The sequence below is a fragment of the Corythoichthys intestinalis genome, chromosome 9 (assembly GCF_030265065.1).
Source record: "Corythoichthys intestinalis isolate RoL2023-P3 chromosome 9, ASM3026506v1, whole genome shotgun sequence".
NCBI lineage: Eukaryota > Metazoa > Chordata > Actinopteri > Syngnathiformes > Syngnathidae > Corythoichthys > Corythoichthys intestinalis.
The window spans coordinates 26,558,410-26,578,175 of NC_080403.1; the positions used below are offsets into that span (position 1 = coordinate 26,558,410).

General features: G+C 43.6%; 1 protein-coding gene across 9 annotated transcripts in view; it reads left to right on the forward strand.

Annotated features, from left to right (window-relative positions):
- rap1gapb (RAP1 GTPase activating protein b) overlaps nt 1–19,766 on the forward strand; it is a 208,969-nt gene that overhangs the window by 87,267 nt on the left and 101,936 nt on the right. For 8 of the 9 annotated variants that reach the window (XM_057846171.1, XM_057846157.1, XM_057846162.1 and 5 more), the window contains exon 2: nt 2,136–2,174. The exons of the other annotated variant lie outside the window; for it this stretch is intronic. Coding sequence is in view for 6 of the 8 variants with exons in the window: in XM_057846157.1 (XP_057702140.1) it covers nt 2,136–2,174 (39 nt within the window). In the remaining 2 variants the exon portion in view is untranslated. The remainder of the gene's footprint in view (nt 1–2,135; nt 2,175–19,766) is intronic. 9 annotated transcript variants of the gene reach the window in all.

A 19,766-nucleotide genomic window follows, 5' to 3' on the forward strand; every position in this document is an offset into this window, starting at 1 on the left:
AACATAATAAAGCTAACTGTCAGTTTTAGCTTAGTAGTCATTGCTGAATAAATGTGGTCCAATACAGCTGGTATCATACATTTATTTTGAACACTGCAAAAACTCAAAATCCTGCCAGTACTTACAGTTCAGTTTAGACTAACTTAAAACTTAACTAAAACAGCCCTAATATATATATATATATATATATATATATATATATATATATATATATATATATATATATATATATATATATATATATATATATATATATATATATATATATATATATATATATATATATACATACATACACTTAATAGTAACGCACACTGGGTAGCTGTTGATCTCCTGATTATTTCTTAGCGATTACTGATTAAACACATCACAATACAGGCTTTAAGCACCAAAATAGTGTATCGTCATCGGAGTGGTCACCGATTGGATGGTTAATATTTCCACTGTAAACACAAAACACAAGGACCACCAGCAGCAACACAGAAAATGTCAAATAAACACGCTAAGTTAGCAGTTCATGCCCTTTAAATTCTTGTCTGATCTTTTGAAAACACTTGCACACTAGAACTAGAAAACAACAGTGAGGTGACTGTGCCAAATAATGAGTCCATACGAGTCAATACAAAGTGCAAAGCTACAAGGAGTGGGCAGGAGTGCAGCTGCTGCGGTCGAATGACTTTATTACAGTTAATAAAAAGGAAATATATGATTTCTATATGAGAGTGTCTAGGGAGAGTGCAAGTGCTGCATGATTGGACCAGTGCCGTCTGATTGTTCGCTGCATGCAAGCGTCCAAGCCAGCAGCTGGCACCTCCCATGGCAGAGAGGTGATATTGGATTAAAAACCTTCAAAACAAAATGTGTTTCAAGAAGATTAAATGATTGTACCACCATGTAGTGACAACACGGTGTTCTTTCATTAGTGAATTTGTTTTTTCCTACCGTCCTGTTCGGTGTCTTGGTCAGATGTATCCTGTACCTTCTTATGTCTAAACAGTGTTTTTTTGTATGTGTAGCGGGGGGTTTTGAATACCGGTACTCCTTCGTGGATATTTGTATTATGATGGGTATATATCGGAAAATGCAGTCGATCGTAACAAGGGGAGGAAAGAGAGAAAAGAAGGACAATTGTATTTAAAAATAATAATAATAATAATAAAAAGAAACTTGAGTACAACGTTTATTGTTTTACCCAGTGTCGATTCTGCATTTATAAATGCTTAAAACAAAATGCCAATTTCTTCTTAAGGTCCCTTTATATAAGTTATGGTTTATACTATTTTTGATTTTGTTTTGTTTGCTTTTGTCTGTGTAGGTTTCTTGTTTTGTCTGATTAGGTTTCCATTTTCAAATATCCTTCTCTGCACTTTCTTTGTGTTGACCAATCAGCTTCCTCCAAGTGCCCAGTCAAGATGTTCCTTGGTGTATCATCAGTTTGTTTGTTATGAGTACCCTGCTTTCTTTCAATCTGTCACTGTCTTCATGTCTTACTTCATTTCTGTGGCCATTGTGTTACCTGTTGGATAATATTTTTGAACAACAGTGTTTTTGTGGTTGTTGTTTTTTTACTTGTATACAAAAATAAAATATATTTTATTGAGACACCCAAAATTTCAGGAATATTACATTTAGTAGTAAATTCTAGCAACAAGTGAATTGAAACGCTAAGCACAGTACATGGCACAAAAAATATTAGATATTAGGAGAGTACTGATAAGTAACCTACTTACAGTACACTGAGTACAATACCTCTAGCTGTTTTAGTGTTTACTTTAACTTACCGGTAATGAATGCAGCGTGACGTGAACCTTCATCTTTACCGCCAGTCACTATCACACTCCCACGCCCAGACTTGGCAGTTGTCCTTTCCCATCCTTGACTCAATCCCATCTAGGATAGTTAGCGGCTGGCTGGCAGACAGGCATGCAACAGGGCAGATAAGCGGGTGGGGATCAATGTAGCGAAATGATGCAGATCATGATCACGTGGTTCTCTGGAGGGGGTACTGTGACACGTCATCTTTAGAGCCAATTACCGTTAATCTCTGCTGAAAGTATAAATTTAAAGCTGTTGTTGATGTGAAACTTGTTCTTATACAAAATATTCATAAGAGTGATGTCATATTGCTATTGCAGATCAGAGAAGAGTGCTTACAAGACAAGAGCCTTCTTCTGGTAAGTCGATTGCAGTGTACGAAATTCCCAATAGAGTGTACATGATCAATATAAAATATAATCCAAATGAGGCACAAGTGGACAATTTATGACATTTGACAATTAAATTAGTGCTGCAACGATGAATTGATTAACTCCAGTAATTCAATTAGAAAAAAGATTAAAATTAAATTTAGCTGCTTCAAGTATTCGATTAAATAAAGTGGCGTTGTGATGGTTTGTTTTGAAAGTGTTTGCATTTAGTTTTATTGATTTGTGTGGATACACTGCCCTCTAGTGGCGACAGTGAATATGACGCAACTCATTTCACATGGCTGAATCCAGCTGCTCCCTGTTTAGACCAACATAAGCGTAAGTTTTTGTTTCAGCTAATGTTTTTTTAATGCGTTCGTAATTTAGTTCATAGGTATATTTAGCCGTTTTTTTTTTTTATGTGGGATAATGTGTTTGAACTATTTGTTAAGATCATTGTAAAACAAAAGTTAGCATTTTATAGCATTTAAGCTAGCAGTCTTTTCCTATGTAAGTTTGGCAATTGTTCTTTTGTTGTACCTAGATCCTCATTTATTTATTTTTTCATACCGTTTGAGGCTCAGTTCATGTATTTTAATTTTTTATGTTCCTTATACGATTACTCGATTATTTAAACTAACTTGGCTAGTTCATCGATTGATCGACTACTAAAATAATCGATAGCTGCAGCCCTAATGGAAAAGATGCATATTTTCTGCATCTATTGTAGGAACGTCTTTTAAGATAATTGAAACGCTATAAAAAATTGAAATGAATGGAAAATTTATAGTATGCCAATCAGTTGTCAACAGTTTGTGAGCATTAGACGGACTCTCAAAACATTTGACACCATGTTCTGCCTACATCAACGCATTCACTATCATTGAAGGCAATGGACCGCCAATCCATTTTGACCGTGAATTCAGTCAAAATGCGCAAGTATATGAGAAATGGACGCTTCAAACCAAAGTTGCCCACTCTTCCTGTTCATTTTCATGCGCGGTGTCTTGAAATATTTTCGAGCATTCTCTTATGATAGATATGTCCACTAAAATAAGACTCCAGGGTTTTGCTAAATTTACCCCTTACGATGCAAAATGAGTCAGTAAATAGGGACTTGATGTTCTGCTGGGAACAGAGCCTCCCAGCATGGTACCAGGATAGTGTGACTAAACACGGCCACAAGAGCAGATGGAGGAAAGTTAATAATACCAGCTGGCCCGAGAGCATCCTCAGCTTCTAGATAGCTCAACCTGAGGTAACAACGATACATTTGTGTCGTTGTCAATACTTGAGGTTGAGCTTGTTCAATAGTGGGTTCAAAGGAAAAAAAATACCTTCTATTGATTGCACTATCAGGGTTTAGGTACTTTTGTTAGACTAAACCTAGTAACTAATTTTTCAACTAACAGGTGTGATAGTGGTTTCCTCGATCAAATGGATTGGATATCTATTGCAATCAGTGGCAGGCAATGAGTTAAGGATATTGAAACCCAGCTGGGACAAAATGTCATGTCAACAGTTTGTCCTTGTCTGGGGTCTTCGAATTTTCCATCAATCTGAATCTGACAGGATCTCTTAATTCCCCGCCTATGGATTTTAAAGGACCAAAGATGCTGGACGTTGGCTTGCCAAATTCCTCACCCCCCCCCAAAAATAGGAATGATGCTATCTTGTCATACGTTGAGTCTTATTGATTTCAAATGCTATCTGTAATGTGACAGGCTGCTACATTTGATCAGATAATAATAAGGTCAGTTTCTCTAAGAAGCATGTGGGTCATGCCTCAAGGTTATTCTCGCATGCTTTGTTCAGAGCAAGTGTTAACAATTGTATTTTGTCACCCTGCGGAGGTTACAATTTTTTTTAGGCTTAGACTGTTAGGGTTGCGTGAGCAAGAGGGGATCCCAAAGCAGACACACAGGGGGTGAGAGGAGTAATCGTTTATTGGCGATCACGAGAATGTGGCTGGGGTGGATGACTTGGCTCGTGGTAGATGAGCTGGCGTAAGACGAGGAGGCTCGGAAGCAAGGCAGGCGTGGAATCCGACAAGGGGCGCGCAGAAAACAGGACCTGGGACAAGAGCAAGGAAGTCGTAAGCCAGTGAGCAAAGATATCATATAGGAATGCGAGAAACAACTGACGTAGGAAACAGACGAGTTGATCTGGCGACGAGGTGAGGCGTCCACTGGCTTTTAAAGGCTGCTGATGGTGATAGCCTGCACCTGTGGCCGCTCCACCCGTCTGACCTCCAACCTGTAATTAGGATAAAATATGCACACCTGCCGGAGGCAGTTGAGAACTCAGGAGTGAGGAGCAGAGGCCCTAACAGGACCCCCCCTCCCACGGGCGCCACCCGGCGCACGACGAAGGCGATCAGGGTGGGCGCGGTGGAAATCCCGAATGAGCGCCCGAGACAGCACCCACCGGGACGGGACCCAGGAGCGCTCCTCAGGACCATAACCCTCCCAGTCCACGAGGTACTGAAGACCCCTACCGCGGCGGCGGACATCCAACAGGCGCCGCACACGGTAAGCAGGACCCCCATCGACCGACAGAGGTGGTGGAGGGGGCGGAACAGGGGGGGACAAGGGACTCGTTGAGACAGGCTTCACGTGGGAGACATGGAAGGTAGGGTGGACACGGAAGTGGGCTGGGAGCTTGAGGCGAACGGCAGCAGGATTCACCACCTTCTCAATCACATAGGGTCCAACAAACCGGGGAGTCAACTTTGCAGACCCCGTCTTCACCGGCAAGGACTTGGATGAAAGCCACACCTGTTGGCCAACTACATAGACAGGCGCAGGCGTGCGGCGGCGGTCAGACTGCGCGCGGGACTTATCGGAGGCACGTAGGAGTGCAGAGCGTGCCTGCTCCCAGACTCTGGAGCACCGATTGACATGGCTCTGGACTGACGGGACCGCAATGTCTTGCTCCTGCGAGGGAAACAGCGGGGGTTGGTAGCCCAAAGAGCAATGGAATGGGGACATACCGGAGGAGGCGTTAGGCAGGGAGTTGTGCGCGTATTCAATCCAAGGGAGCTGGTCACTCCAAGTGTTGGGATGGGCCTGTGTGGTACAGCGGAGGGCTGCTTCGAGCTGCTGGTTTGCGCGCTCGCATTGCCCGTTGGTTTGTGGGTGGTACCCAGAAGACAGACTAACACCGATACCTAGTGCAGCACAGAAAGCCCTCCAGACCTGTGATGTGAACTGCGGTCCTCTGTCGGAGACTATGTCCACTGGGATGCCATGTAGGCGGAATACGTGGTGGGTGAGCAGATCAGATGTTTCCTTGGCTGAAGGGAGCTTGTGAAGGGGGACGAAATGGGCTGCCTTGGAGAATCTATCCACCACTGTGAGAATGACTGTGTTGCCTCTGGAAGGAGGGAGACCGGTTACGAAATCCAGGGCGATGTGTGACCAAGGGCGACTCGGGATGGGCAAGGGTCGGAGGAGTCCGGAGCTGGGTTTGGTGGATGTCTTGCTACGGGCGCAAACGGTACAGGCGAGGACAAATGATCTTGCGTCTTCTGACATGGAAGGCCACCAAAACCGCTGGCGCAGCACGGCAAGCGTCCTTCTGATGCCGGGGTGGCAAAAGAGGCGGGACGAGTGCGCCCACTCCAGCACCTGGGAACGTAGGGACTCGGGAACAAAGAGGTCAGACTGAGGGCCCTCTCGGGGGTCCGGGTGTTCACAGTGGGCTTCCTTCACCTTTTTCTCGATCTCCCACTCCATCGAGGCAAGAAAGCAGGTCTGGGGTAGGATGGGAGCGGGATCCTCCTTTGGTTCGCTGGCCTGGAACTGGCGTGAGAGGGCGTCTGGCTTGGCGTTTTTTGAACCTGGGATGTAAGACAGAGTGAAGTTGAAACGGGAGAAAAACAAGGCCCACCTCGCTTGTCGTGGGTTTAGTCTCTTTGCTGACTTCAGGTATTCAAGGTTCTTGTGATCGGTTAACACGAGGAAGGGCTGGGATGTTCCCTCCAGATGGTGGCGCCATTCTTCCAAGGCCATCTTGACTGCCAAGAGCTCTCTGTCCCCGATGCTGTAGTTTCGCTCAGCAGGAGACAGCCTCCGGGAGAAGTAAGCACATGGGTGCACCTTGCCATCAGCCGGCCGCCGTTGTGACAGAACTGCACCCACGCCAGTCTCTGAAGCGTCGACCTCTACAATGAATTGAAGAGACGGGTTAGGCGGGACCAACACAGGTGCTGAAGTGAAACGGGCCTTGAGGTCTTTGAAGGCGGAACTGGCAGCGTCAGACCAACAGAATCGTGTGGTGGTAGAGGTGAGGGCTGAGAGAGGGGCTGCAACCCTGCTGTAATTGCGGATGAACCTGCGGTAGTAGTTGGCGAATCCGAGAAAGCGCTGGAGCTGCTTTCTGTCCGAAGGGCGTGGCCACTCAAGGACCGCCGCCACTTTGGCCGGGTCCATACGAAACTGCCCTTTGCCCACAATGTGGCCAAGAAATGTTGTTTCGGCGACGTGAAACTCGCATTTCTCAGCCTTCACGAAGAGCCTGTTTTCGAGGAGACGTTGGAGGACCTGACGGACATGATCTTCGTGTTCTGAGGGGGTGCGTGAGAACACCAGGATGTCGTCGAGGTACACCACCACAAATCTGTTAATGAAGTCCCTGAGGACATCGTTGACCAGGTTCTGGAAAACTGCAGGGGCGTTTGTGAGGCCAAAAGGCATGACCAGGTATTCATAATGCCCTAAGGCCGTATTGAATGCAGTTTTCCACTCATCGCCTTCCCTGATGCGGACGAGGTGATAAGCACGGCGCAGGTCAAGCTTACTGAAAACTGTAGCGCTATAGAGGGGGGTGAATGCGGAGTCGATGAGTGGAAGAGGGTACCTGTTCTTAATGGTAATGTCGTTCAGGGCTCGATAGTCGATACAGGGCCGCAGGCCGCCATCCTTCTTGCCCACAAAGAAGAATCCTGCACCGACCGGGGAGGAGGATGGACGGATGGTACCAGTGGCCAGGGATTCGGTGATGTACTCCTCCATCGCCTCCCTCTCTGGTTCTGAAATGTTAAACAACCGACCCTTGGGAAGGGCAGCACCAGGAAGGAGATCGATGGCGCAGTCGTATGGACGGTGAGGTGGGAGCGACATGGCATGATCTTTACTAAACACCTGCCAGAGGTCATGGTAGCATTCTGGAACAGCCGACAAGTCAGGTGGCTCCACCTTCTGGACAGGATACGACGGCACTAGTGCAGATTTGAGACAATTATTGTGACAGAATTCACTCCATGCAGTCAGTTTTGGATGGGTCCAATCAATGGAGGGATTGTGTTTCCTAAGCCACGGTAACCCGAGGACCAATGGAGTGTGGGGGCTTACAAAAACAAGGAAAGCGCTCACCTCTTGGTGGTTGCCCGACAGGAGGAGCTTGATGGGCTCAGTCTTCTTGTCCACACTGAAGAGGAGCTGGCCATTGAGTGCAGTGGTCTTCAATGGAAGGGGGAGCTGGTGTGTCGCCAGCCCTAGTTGGTTAACAAGTTCGTGGTCAATAAAGTTTTCGTCTGAACCACAATCAACTAGGGCAGTAACAGTGCGTGACTGGCCCTTTAAGAAGAGGGTAGCTGTGAGCTGGAGCCGACGTGAGGAAGCATGAGACATGTGACTTACTAGTAGTCCTTGTAATGGCGGTTCTGGACGCACTGGGCAGGTGCGTAGAAAATGTCCACTCTTTCCACAATAAACACAAAGACGTGCGTCGTACCTGCGTGTGCGTTCCTCCCTGGAGAGCCTGGTACGTCCCACCTGCGTTGGCTCGGCGTTCACAGCAGGGGGAGATGTCGCCAGCGCAGCCTCAGCGGCCTTTACAGGAAGTGGAGGCGGGGGCGGAAAAGCAGCGAGGCGAGTGCGCGGGTCGCCCAGCTGTTCCATGCGTTGTCTCTTCCTCTCCCGCTGGCGATTATCGATTTGAATCGATAATCGAATCAAGTTGTCCAGAGAATCCGGCCCGTCCCGTGTGGCCAATTCATCTTTCAAGGATTCGTTCAATGCGCCGGTGAAAACCTCCTGGAGCGCTGCGTCGTTGAAGCGGCTTTCCACCGCTAACGTCCTGAACTCCACCGAGAACTCGGCGACGCTCCGAGTCCCCTGACGAACAGACATGAGCCGCTTCGCTGCTTCTCTCCCGCGGATCGGATGGTCAAAGATTTTTTTCATCTCCTCAGTAAAACTGGAGTACGTGTCACATACGGAGGAACCATTTTCCCACACTAAGGAGGCCCATTGAAGCGCAACACCCCGCAAGCAAGAGATGAGGTAGGCGATCTTTATTTTTTCCTCGTGGTACGTGGAGGGCTGTAGCTCAAACACAAGGCTACATTGTACAAGAAAGGCGCGACAAGTGCCGAGGTTGCCGTCGTAAGGAGCCGGTGCGGGGACGTGAGGCTCTCGGCCTGTAGCCAATGACGCCGGGTTACATGCGGGTATGTGGCACGGAGGGGTAGCATCGTAACCTGGGGCTGACTGGGCTAAGCGGGCTTGTGGAAGTGGTGTGAGCTGCTCTTGTATGGCTTGGAGTGAATGGGAAATGTCCGTTACCTTATTGAAGAGGAATTGTAAGGCTTGGTGGTGGTGCTGGAGGGACGTGGGCGAGGCGGCGGGATTGTCTGCGGGATCCATTTATGGCCAGATCAAACTGTTAGGGTTGCGTGAGCAAGAGGGGATCCCAAAGCAGACACACAGGGGGTGAGAGGAGTAATCGTTTATTGGCGATCACGAGAATGTGGCTGGGGTGGATGACTTGGCTCGTGGTAGATGAGCTGGCGTAAGACGAGGAGGCTCGGAAGCAAGGCAGGCGTGGAATCCGACAAGGGGCGCGCAGAAAACAGGACCTGGGACAAGAGCAAGGAAGTCGTAAGCCAGTGAGCAAAGATATCATATAGGAATGCGAGAAACAACTGACGTAGGAAACAGACGAGTTGATCTGGCGACGAGGTGAGGCGTCCACTGGCTTTTAAAGGCTGCTGATGGTGATAGCCTGCACCTGTGGCCGCTCCACCCGTCTGACCTCCAACCTGTAATTAGGATAAAATATGCACACCTGCCGGAGGCAGTTGAGAACTCAGGAGTGAGGAGCAGAGGCCCTAACATAGACATCATATGCAAAAAAGTTTCTTGTAAATTGCAGATTACTCAGTATTAAACCTGTGAGGGAGGGTGGGGGTGGGGGGGTGCCTCGCTTTTGCACTGCTCCTGATTATAATCACCGAGTCATTACGTCTTGGCTCTGTCGGCGCTCATTTTAAATAGCTCAATATCATTCCTTCCTCTCATTTTATTGCCCTCTTTTTTTATTTTTTAAAATTTTTTTAATGATTTCATTCAAGCAAATGAGCGATTCATTTCTCGGCTAATCTCCTGGTTTTTACTTTCTTCTGTGACTGGATTCCCTCGAAAGAAAATTTTGTGACGTAGCTGCGGGGTTCACTAACGCAAATGGGGTCAGGCATCTATTAGCCGGGCTAATTTCTCCAAAAAGATTTTAGTGTCTTAAGATACGGATTTGATTCGATGAAGACCACATTTGTAACTCAAATACACTGCTCAAAAAATGAAGGGAACACTAAAGTAACACGTTATCAATCTGAATAAATAAAATATTTTTATCAAATACTTTGTTCTTTCCGTAGCTGAATGTGCAGACAACAAAGGCACACAAAAATTATCCATGAAAATCAAATGTATCAACCCATGGAAGTCCGTATTTGGAGTTATACTAAAAAATAAAGTGGAAAAACACACTACAGGCTGATACAACTTTGATGTAATGTCCTTTAAACAAGTCAAAATAAGGCTCAGTTGTGTGTGTGGCTTCCTGGCCAGTATGACCTCCCTACAATGCCTCGGCATGCTCCTGATGAGGTGGCGGACGTTCTCCTGAGGGATATCCTCCTAGATCTGGACCAGGGCATCACTGAGTTCCTGGACAGTCCGAGGAGCAACCTGGCGGCCTATTGGAGATTCCTGGAGACGGGTAGTTACTCCAGGAGAGCTGGACAGGGCCGCAGAGGGTGCGTAAACCCTCAGTAGGATCGATATCTGCTCCTTTGTTTGAGGAGGAACAGGATAGGCACTGCTGGAGCCCTACAAAATGACCTCCAGCAGGCCACTCGTGTGAATGTTTCTGACCAAACAATCAGAAACGGGCTCCATGATGATGGCATAAAGGCCCGACATCCTGTACTGAGCCCCATGCTCACTGCCCATCACTGTAGAGCTCGATTGGGATATGCCATAGACCAACAGAATTTGAATTTCTTCACCAATGAAAGCAGGTTCAACCTGAGCACATGCAAAATGAAAAGGTCCTGAGAGGCCATGGAGCACATTATGCTGCCTACAACATCATTCAGCATGACCGGTGTGGTGGTGGGTCAGTGATGGTCAGGAGAGGCATATCCCTGGAAGGACACACAGACCTTTTCAGGTTAGATAATGGCAAACTGACTGCTATTAGGCAACAACATGAAATCCTTGGACCCATTGTCATAAGCTGTAGGACGTAGGTTCCTCCTGGTCCACGACAATGCCCAACCTCATGTGGCTGGAGTATGCAAGCAGTTCCTGAAGGAAAAAAGGAATTGATAACATTTACTGCCCCCCATGTTTGCCTGACCTAAATAGACCACTTCTGGGACATTATGTTTAGATCCATCTGGCGCTGCCAAGTTGATGTCCGACTGTCCAGGAGCTCAGTGACTCCCTGGTCCAGATCTGGGAGGAAAACCCCTAGGACACCCTCTGTCATTTCATTAGGAGCATGCCCAGGCGTTGTAGGGAGGTCATACAGGCACGTGGAGGCCACACAGACTACTGAGCCTCATTTTGACTTGTTTATAGGACATTACACAAGTTGGAGTGTGTTTTTCCACTTTCATTTTGAGTATAACTCCAAATGCAGACCTCCATGGTTGATACATTTCATTTTCATTTATATATTTTTTAGTGATTTACAATGTGTTATTTTTCCCTTGAACAGTCTAGTATTTCCTATTGGAATGAATGGAAATGGAATTAATCCATTCCAGCTTCCCCCTAAAAAACAGTCAAAATCTTTGTAATGTGTTTTGGGAATTAATTAATGGATTTTATGAACTCTGAACTAATGGCACAATTAAAGACAAAGTTAAAAAATATATATATATACAGTGCCTTGCAGAAGTATTCGGCCCCCTTGAATCTTGCAACCTTTCGCCACATTTCAGGCTTCAAACATAAAGATATGAAATTTTATTTTTTTGTCAAGAATCAACAACAAGTGGGACACAATCGTGAAGTGGAACAACATTTATTGGATAATTTAAACTTTTTTAACAAATAAAAAACTGAAAAGTGGGGCGTGCAATATTATTCGGCCCCTTTACTTTCAGTGCAGCAAACTCACTCCAGAAGTTCAGTGAGGATCTCTGAATGATCCGATGTTGTCCTAAATGACCGATGATGATAAATAGAATCCACCTGTGTGTAATCAAGTCTCCGTATAAATGCACCTGCTCTGTGATAGTCTCAGGGTTCTGTTTAAAGTGCAGAGAGCATTATGAAAACCAAGGAACACACCAGGCAGGTCCGAGACATTGTTGTGGAGAAGTTTAAAGCCGGATTTGGATACAAAAAGATTTCCCAAGCTTTAAACATCTCAAGGAGCACTGTGCAAGCCATCATATTGAAATGGAAGGAGCATCAGACCACTGCAAATCTACCAAGACCCGGCCGTCCTTCCAAACTTTCTTCTCAAACAAGGAGAAAACTGATCAGAGATGCAGCCAAGAGGCCCATGATCACTCTGGATGAACTGCAGAGATCTACAGCTGAGGTGGGAGAGTCTGTCCATAGGACAACAATCAGTCGTACACTGCACAAATCTGGCCTTTATGGAAGAGTGTCAAGAAGAAAGCCATTTCTCAAAGATATCCATAAAAAGTCTCGTTTAAAGTTTGCCACAAGCCACCTGGGAGACACACCAAACATGTAGAAGAAGGTGCTCTGGTCAGATGAAACCAAAATTGAACTTTTTGGCCACAATGCAAAACTATATGTTTGGCGTAAAAGCAACACAGCTCATCACCCTGAACACACCATCACCACTGTCAAACATGGTGGTGGCAGCATCATGGTTTGGGCCTGCTTTTCTTCGGCAGGGACAGGGAAGATGTTTAAAATTGACGGGAAGATGGATGCAGCCAAATACAGGAACATTCTGGAAGAAAACCTGTTGGTATCTGCACAAGACCTGAGACTGGGACGGAGATTTATCTTCCAACAGGACAATGATCCAAAACATAAAGCCAAATCTACAATGGAATGGTTAAAAAATAAACGTATCCAGGTGTTAGAATGGCCAAGTCAAAGTCCAGACCTGAATCCAATCGAGAATCTGTGGAAAGAGCTGAAGACTGCTGTTCACAAACACTCTCCATCCAACCTCACTGAGCTCGAGCTGTTTTGCAAGGAAGAATGGGAAAGAATGTCAGTTTCTCGATGTGCAAAACTGATAGAAACATACCCCAAGCGACTTGCAGCTGTAATTGGAGCAAAAGGTGGCGCTACAAAGTATTAACGCAAGGGGGCCGAATAATATTGCACGCCCCACTTTTCAGTTTTTTATTTGTTAAAAAAGTTTAAATTATCCAATAAATTTTGTTCCACTTCACGATTGTGTCCCACTTGTTGTTGATTCTTGACAAAAAATTAAAATTTTATATCTTTGTTTGAAACCTGAAATGTGGCGAAAAGTTGCAAGGTTCAAGGGGGCCGAATACTTTTGCAAGGCACTGTATATATATATATATATATACTGGACTGTCTCAGGAAATTAGAATACACAATATTCTAATTTCCTGAGACAGTCAGGAAATTAGAATATTGTGTATTCTAATTTCCTGAGACAGTCCTGTATATATACACAGGACTGTCTCAAAAAATTAGAATATTGTGTATTCTAATTTTCTGAGACAGTCCAGTATATGTATATATTAAATAGACATTGTGGTGCTCCCTCTGTTGTGTGCACCTTGGCCACCAGGGGCAGTCATACGACTTGGATGGAAGGTAAATGAGACAAATGCTTAGTATACTCTAGTAATAGGTTCATACTGTAGGTCTTAGTGCACAATTCCAATTTTTTGTCATTTGTTTTGTTGCGTGCTCGTTCTGACTGCCTTTGTCCATAGAGTCCGTTCAAGTATTACGCATGCGCACCTATTCGCAGTCCGAGAAGCGCTGAGCAAACTGACCCGCATGCACCGAAGCATTAGAAGAAAAAAAAAAAACTTATCATGCTGGCTGTACGTATGTCATTCCAGGTTTATCATATTTTGATTTGCAAAAAGAGGACACAAATAACAGACATTAATAATCCCCGTTTAGTCTTATATTTATAGTTTATATGGACTGATAGAACGCATACACACACTGTGCTTGCAGGATGCACACACAAAAGCCTTTTGTGTGTGCGTCAGTTTGCCCCGAGTCGGCCATATAAGCAATACTGAAACATTACTAGTACTCATTTGACGCACAGAAAGAAAATCAAACATTATCTGGCTTATACTTTTTTTCATTTCATTTTTGTATGACTGTGGTCAAGCCCATTTCCAACGTAAAAGCCCCGTTCAATCTAGGCGCTAACGCTAATGCACAGCTACATCGCTGCCGTCCTGCCTGACGCTTTCGCTCTGTGCTGACGTAATTGCTGCATTAATTCCGATTTGGGAGACTTGACAGTTCAGACCGCTGCCACATTCTGGAAAAATGTGGCCAAGATTGGATTTAAACCACATACAAAAGTGACCCAGATTGGATTTGAAATGGTCCACTTTTATGCGAATTGTCATGTTCAAACCATCAAGTCAATGCCTCACTCGAGTCGTAAAAACACGAAAAAAATTGGATTCATCCATTAAGACCTGCAGTCTGAACCTAGCCTTAGTTGTTCTTTGCAGAGGATAAAGTATATTTGCTTGTGAGTATTAAGTATATTATCTGTCCACATGTTCTGCTGCACCCCCCCCCCCCCCCTTTGCTTTACTCACTGGCGAATAATCGCTGCCAGCAGTCACAATTTTTTTTAGGTATCCATAACTGTATGACTTGCATTACTCAGCTCGTCTCCAACCCACTTGTGAGCGTCTGGCCAATTAATCTCTTCATTAGCTTGATTGCCATCGATGCTTCGCTGTCAGCGCTTGCCTTTGTCGCCTCCCGCAAGGAGGAGGAGGAGGCCGCCATCATAAATGTCGTGACATTTCTTTCGTAATTGTCATTCCGGCTGTGGAATGACGTTCATCAGCAACTGTTCCTCCCATTAGGAGCCTGATGTGAGACAATTACAACAGCTATGTTGTCGCATGCCATTATAATTGACAATGATGTTGACTATAATCTCACAATTGGCAAAAATTACTCCTTATGCTCATTATGATAATTGGGGGATGTTCTATTTAAGATCATCTTTTCATGGAAATGCTGTTATACGAGGGGTATTCAAAAAGTAATGCACCTAATTTTATTATGTACAAACAAATTGTAATAGCAACATGTATTATACATCAAAAGGTACAAGTGTGAGGATTACATTCTTACTTCTTTTCCACATAGTCTCCACCTCTCTCAAGAGCTACAGTCCACCTATGAACGAGGGCATGTACCAGTGTTGTAGAACTCAGCTGGTTGATCTCTAAGCCAATTTTTGACAGCAGTTTTCACTTCATCGTCATTGCCATATCGGTTGCCCTGGAGTCCTTCTTTCATTGGACCAAAGAGGAGGTAGTCTGACGGTGCCAAATCAGGAGAATATGATGAATGTGGTATCACAGTCCATCCAAATGAAGTGATGACCTCCATGGTCCTGATGCTTGTGTGAGGACGTGCACTGTCATGCTGGAGGAGCACATTTATCATGTCCAAGTTGGGCCGAACACGTCGAATTCTTGCTTTGAGCTTCCTAAGAGTCTCAATGTATACCTCAGAGTTAATGGTTTCCCACTTTGGCAAAAAATCCACAAGGATTACACCTTGAGAATCCCCAAAAACGGTGGCCATAATTTTGCCCGCTGATTTTTGGGCCTTGAACTTTTCGGTCCTTGGTGAATTTGGGTGACGCCATCCCAATGACCTCCTTTTAGATTCAGGTTCAAAATGGTATACCCATGTTTCATCTCCAGTAATGGGGGGTCAGGGGTTAGAGGGGTTTCTCCCTCTGCAACAAGGAATTTGATTACAGCTCTTTGTTTCTGACGAGCTTCAAGAGGGGCAGCCATTTTGGAAGCTAGTTTAAGCTCTAAAAATCTGAAAATAAGAAAAACACATTTAACAATCGCAAAAAGGTGTGTCCTATAGTGTTTGTGCCAAATATAACCAAGATTCGTAAAATCTTGTACGAGCAATGCACTTGAGTGCATTACATTTTGAATGCCCCTCGTAGGTTACACCACACCAACACAACAGGTGGAACAACAATCCCTTACTAATTTTATACGACTCAAGGAGAAAACCGTTTAGGAAAAAATACACATGAGCAACATTGATAAGAAAAAAAAATCCATTATTCAATTCTATTGACGATAATAGACACTCAATCATGTGGCTTCATTATTTTTCTGCTGTGAATTTAATTTAGTTTGTCACTACAAGACATCCAATCCATTTGAACTGGGAGGGCCGGCAAGGAATGAACAACCTTTCCAGTTCAAATAGAATGCACGTTTAGCTCCGTCAATGCCTGCCAATGAGTTAACGGCATGGAAAAGCATCTGATTTTTCTTCACTAAGAATTTTAAGCATGAAAACAATTTTACTGTTACTGAAATATATTCACATGCATCTTTTTTTTTTTTTTTTGAAGCGGAGTCATAGTGAACATGACCGCCCTATACATTAAAGTGCTTGTCAGTACTACATGACAAAGAGCGAGGCTAAAGAGCCGACTAATTGGGAAACTGTGCCTCAGCGGATTGTCTCTAATGACTCTTCTACATCTTAATATTAAAACCATTGTTCCAAGGAGAAAACAAGAAAAAAGAGCATCAGTTCATTGTGGGCAGAGCGCGCGTTGTTATAATGCATCTGCTAATTCATTCTCTACCGGCTGTCCTCAATATTGAAAGTAGAGATGTAATTTATTTTTTTTAAAACCCTAAATTTAATCCAACATGAGTATCATTTTAAAACCTTACACTAACCCAGCGGTTGGTAGTCTTTTTAAATCAACCACCTAATAATTTAAAAAACAAAAAACTCCAGGCACCGAAATTATGACAAACATTAAAACAGAGATTTAGTATTGGCTTTGCTGTTATTGCAATAATAATGAGTGATATTTGTACACATTTTATTGTGGCCTTAGTTTGAAATGTGTTTTTTATTGGACAGAAATGTCATAATACCTGGACTTCTGTTGAAAAAGATTGTGCGGTTATCCATATTTTTGGATCAAGTTTAATTAATAGTCCTTGAGGAAGCTTTAGGCTTAGATATAGGTATTCGTGGGAAAGACAGAACCAGAAATTAAGTGGGAAAAAAATGAGAGCAAGGCAGCACAGGATACTGTCAAATGATGAAATTATGTCTAATGTTGTAGGCTTTGATTAGATTTTTCTTTTCAAAAAGTTGAATGTTAGGTTAACATGCAGTGGTATGAAAAAGAATGTGAACCTATTGGAATTTCTCAAATTTCTGCATAAAATCACCATTAAATGTGATCTGAGCTTTGTCAAAATCACACAGATGAAAAAAACTGTGTGTGCTTTAACTAAAACCACCCAAACATTTGTAGGTTTTCATATTTTAATGAGCATAGTATGCAAACAATGACAGAAGGGGGAAAACAAGTAAGTGAACCATCACATTCAATATTTCGTGGCCCGACCTTTGGTAGCAATGACTTCAACCAGAGGCTTCGTGTAGCGGCAGTTCATTATGGCACTTCGATTAGGACTAATCTTGGCCCATTCTTCCCATTTAACTTTCTGACAGACGGCCTCAGGTTTTCCTGCAAAACATCCTGATAAACGTTTGAATTCATTCTTCCATTAATGATTGCAAGTTGTCCAGACTGTGAGGCAGCAAAACAGCTCCCTCCCCCATGCTTCACAGTGGGGATGAGGTGTTGATGTTGGTCAGCTATTCCATTTTTCCTCCACACATGATGTTGTGTTACTCCCAAACAAATCAACTTTGTTTTCATCAGTCCACAAAATATTTAGCCAAAACTTCTGGGGTGTCCAAGTGCCTTCTTGAGTACAATAAACGAGCAACGTTTTTTAGATAGCAGTGGGTTCCTCCGTGGAGTCTTCCCATGAACACCATTCATTGCTATAGTTTTATATATAACAGATGTGTGCACAGAGATTTTGGACTGTGCCAGTGATTTCTGTAAGTCTTTAGCAGACTCTTTCTTTTTGACCTCTCTGAGTATTCTGCGCTGAACTCTTGGCATCATCTTAGGTGGACGGCCACTCCTTGGGAGAGAACCAAAAGTGGAAAACTCTCTCTATTTGTAGACAGCGTCTCTGACTGTCGATTGATGAACATCCAGACTTTTTGAGATGGTTTTGTATTCTTTCCCAGCTTTATGCAAATCAACAATCCTTGATCGCAGGTCTTCAGACAGCTCTTTTGACCGAGCCAGACAAGCCAATGCTTCTCATCAAGACATTTCTTACCAGGTGTGTGTTGTATAGTGGGCAGAGCAGCTTTAACCCACTCATCAGTGATTGGGCACACACTTGACTTAAAATGTTTGTTGAAAATTGGTTTCAATTGCTCTTTAAGTCTCCTTAGGCAGAGGGTTCAGTTACTTATTTTTCCCCCTTCTGTAATTGTTTGCATGCTATCCTCATTAAAATGTGAAAACCTATACATTTCTGGGTGGCTTTAGTTAAAGCAGACTCTGTATTTTCATCTGTGATTTTGACAAATATCACATTTGATGATGATTTTATGCATAAATGTGAGAAATTCCAAAAGGATCAGATACTTTTTCATACCACTATGTACTCTTTGGCTGCTATTGGTGGCAATAAACATCCAATCCATTTTGGCATATGGCAGTGATCCCTGATTCTTAACCTTCAGGCCTGGATGTGAGTTGTAAAACCACAACAGTGCTGTTGCGTATTCATTCCGACAAAGCTGTTACTGTAACACTATACCCACCAGAGGGTGGAGGAGGACCGTCAGGCCACTAAATGCTGCCAAGCCTGGCTCGTATCCCCATGTGAGTTTCTTACTTCTTATGCCTGCAGCCCATTTTATCGACTGGGTTCGGCTGTCTATTCTGTTTATTTCCAGTAGCTCAGCACAAGGAAGTACCACAGTGCAAAAGAAAATTACAGATTGGAAAAGAGTCACTGCTCCGATGCGTACTACATAAAAAGGTTGCATAAATAGCCAAAAGAGGCATTAAAATAAATTCAGTTAATCAAGCTCAAATCATTTAAATTCCATCCTTTTTCTTTAGATTTCGTTAGTTACTGTCGAATCCTAGGCATACTATATTCTATGTTTTATTATTTACGCAGATGACAACTACAATGTTTCATATTGATTGGTTGGACTGTGGTTACTTTTGATGACCAGGAGAATAAATTATTTCCTCGGTATCTTTTTGTAAAATTTGAATTTTCTATTTAGTTAGGAATATTATTATAATGACTTCATTAAGGGATTAAAATAATAATTATATATATGTTTATTTATGTTGAATAATCTATTATTTAACTGCAGTTGGTGAGTATATTCGTCATTCTAAAAGTCATTGTCATTGACGTACCCACTCGGTAATTACATTTATCCATTAGGACGTATTGTGGAGAGTCTAATGCCACTCTACTGTAAATTTAAAACTTGCAAACAATTTTCCTAATGCACAACTGCCAGTAGATGGTAGCATTGCATCATTTTAGATGACATCAGCCAAGTTGGCGATGACAAATTGACCAGAAAACTTTGGAGAAAACGGCTGGCATTTACTAAACATACAAATGTTCTACTGCTGATTACTGAAGAATCAATTATTTTCCTTGGAGAACAAAATGTCCATTCCTTAGTCTGGTGGATTTGGTGTATGTACATATATCATTATAGAACGTGGTATTTTGTGTTTGAGAATGGAGGACCAACCTGGACACAATCTTCTGTGTTGTGTCCAAGGCTTCGTTCTTTGTAATTCACAGCGCATCAATTAAAATGTTAGCTTACTTTTGCTTTAAATTTTTTGTTGGTCACTACGTGGTCCATTTCTGTCAGCAGGATTCTGGCTTGTAACATGGCAAAGAGATACAGCTTGTGTGGGTGCAGAGAGGCGGGTGGGAAGCATATTGAGCCGTGATGAATAAGCACCAGCAACTTGTGTTTCCTCCCACCCAAAAGAAGCTGAGCTTTGTCCTCCATTTGTGTGTGAACAAGATTCCATTTTGCAATAAAGCATTTCAACCAATTGCTTTTTAATCTATCGTGGCGATCCCCAAAAAAGCTAAGCTTTGTCATCCATTTGTGTATGAACAAGATTCCATATAGCCATAAAGCATTTCAACCAATTGCTTTTTAATCT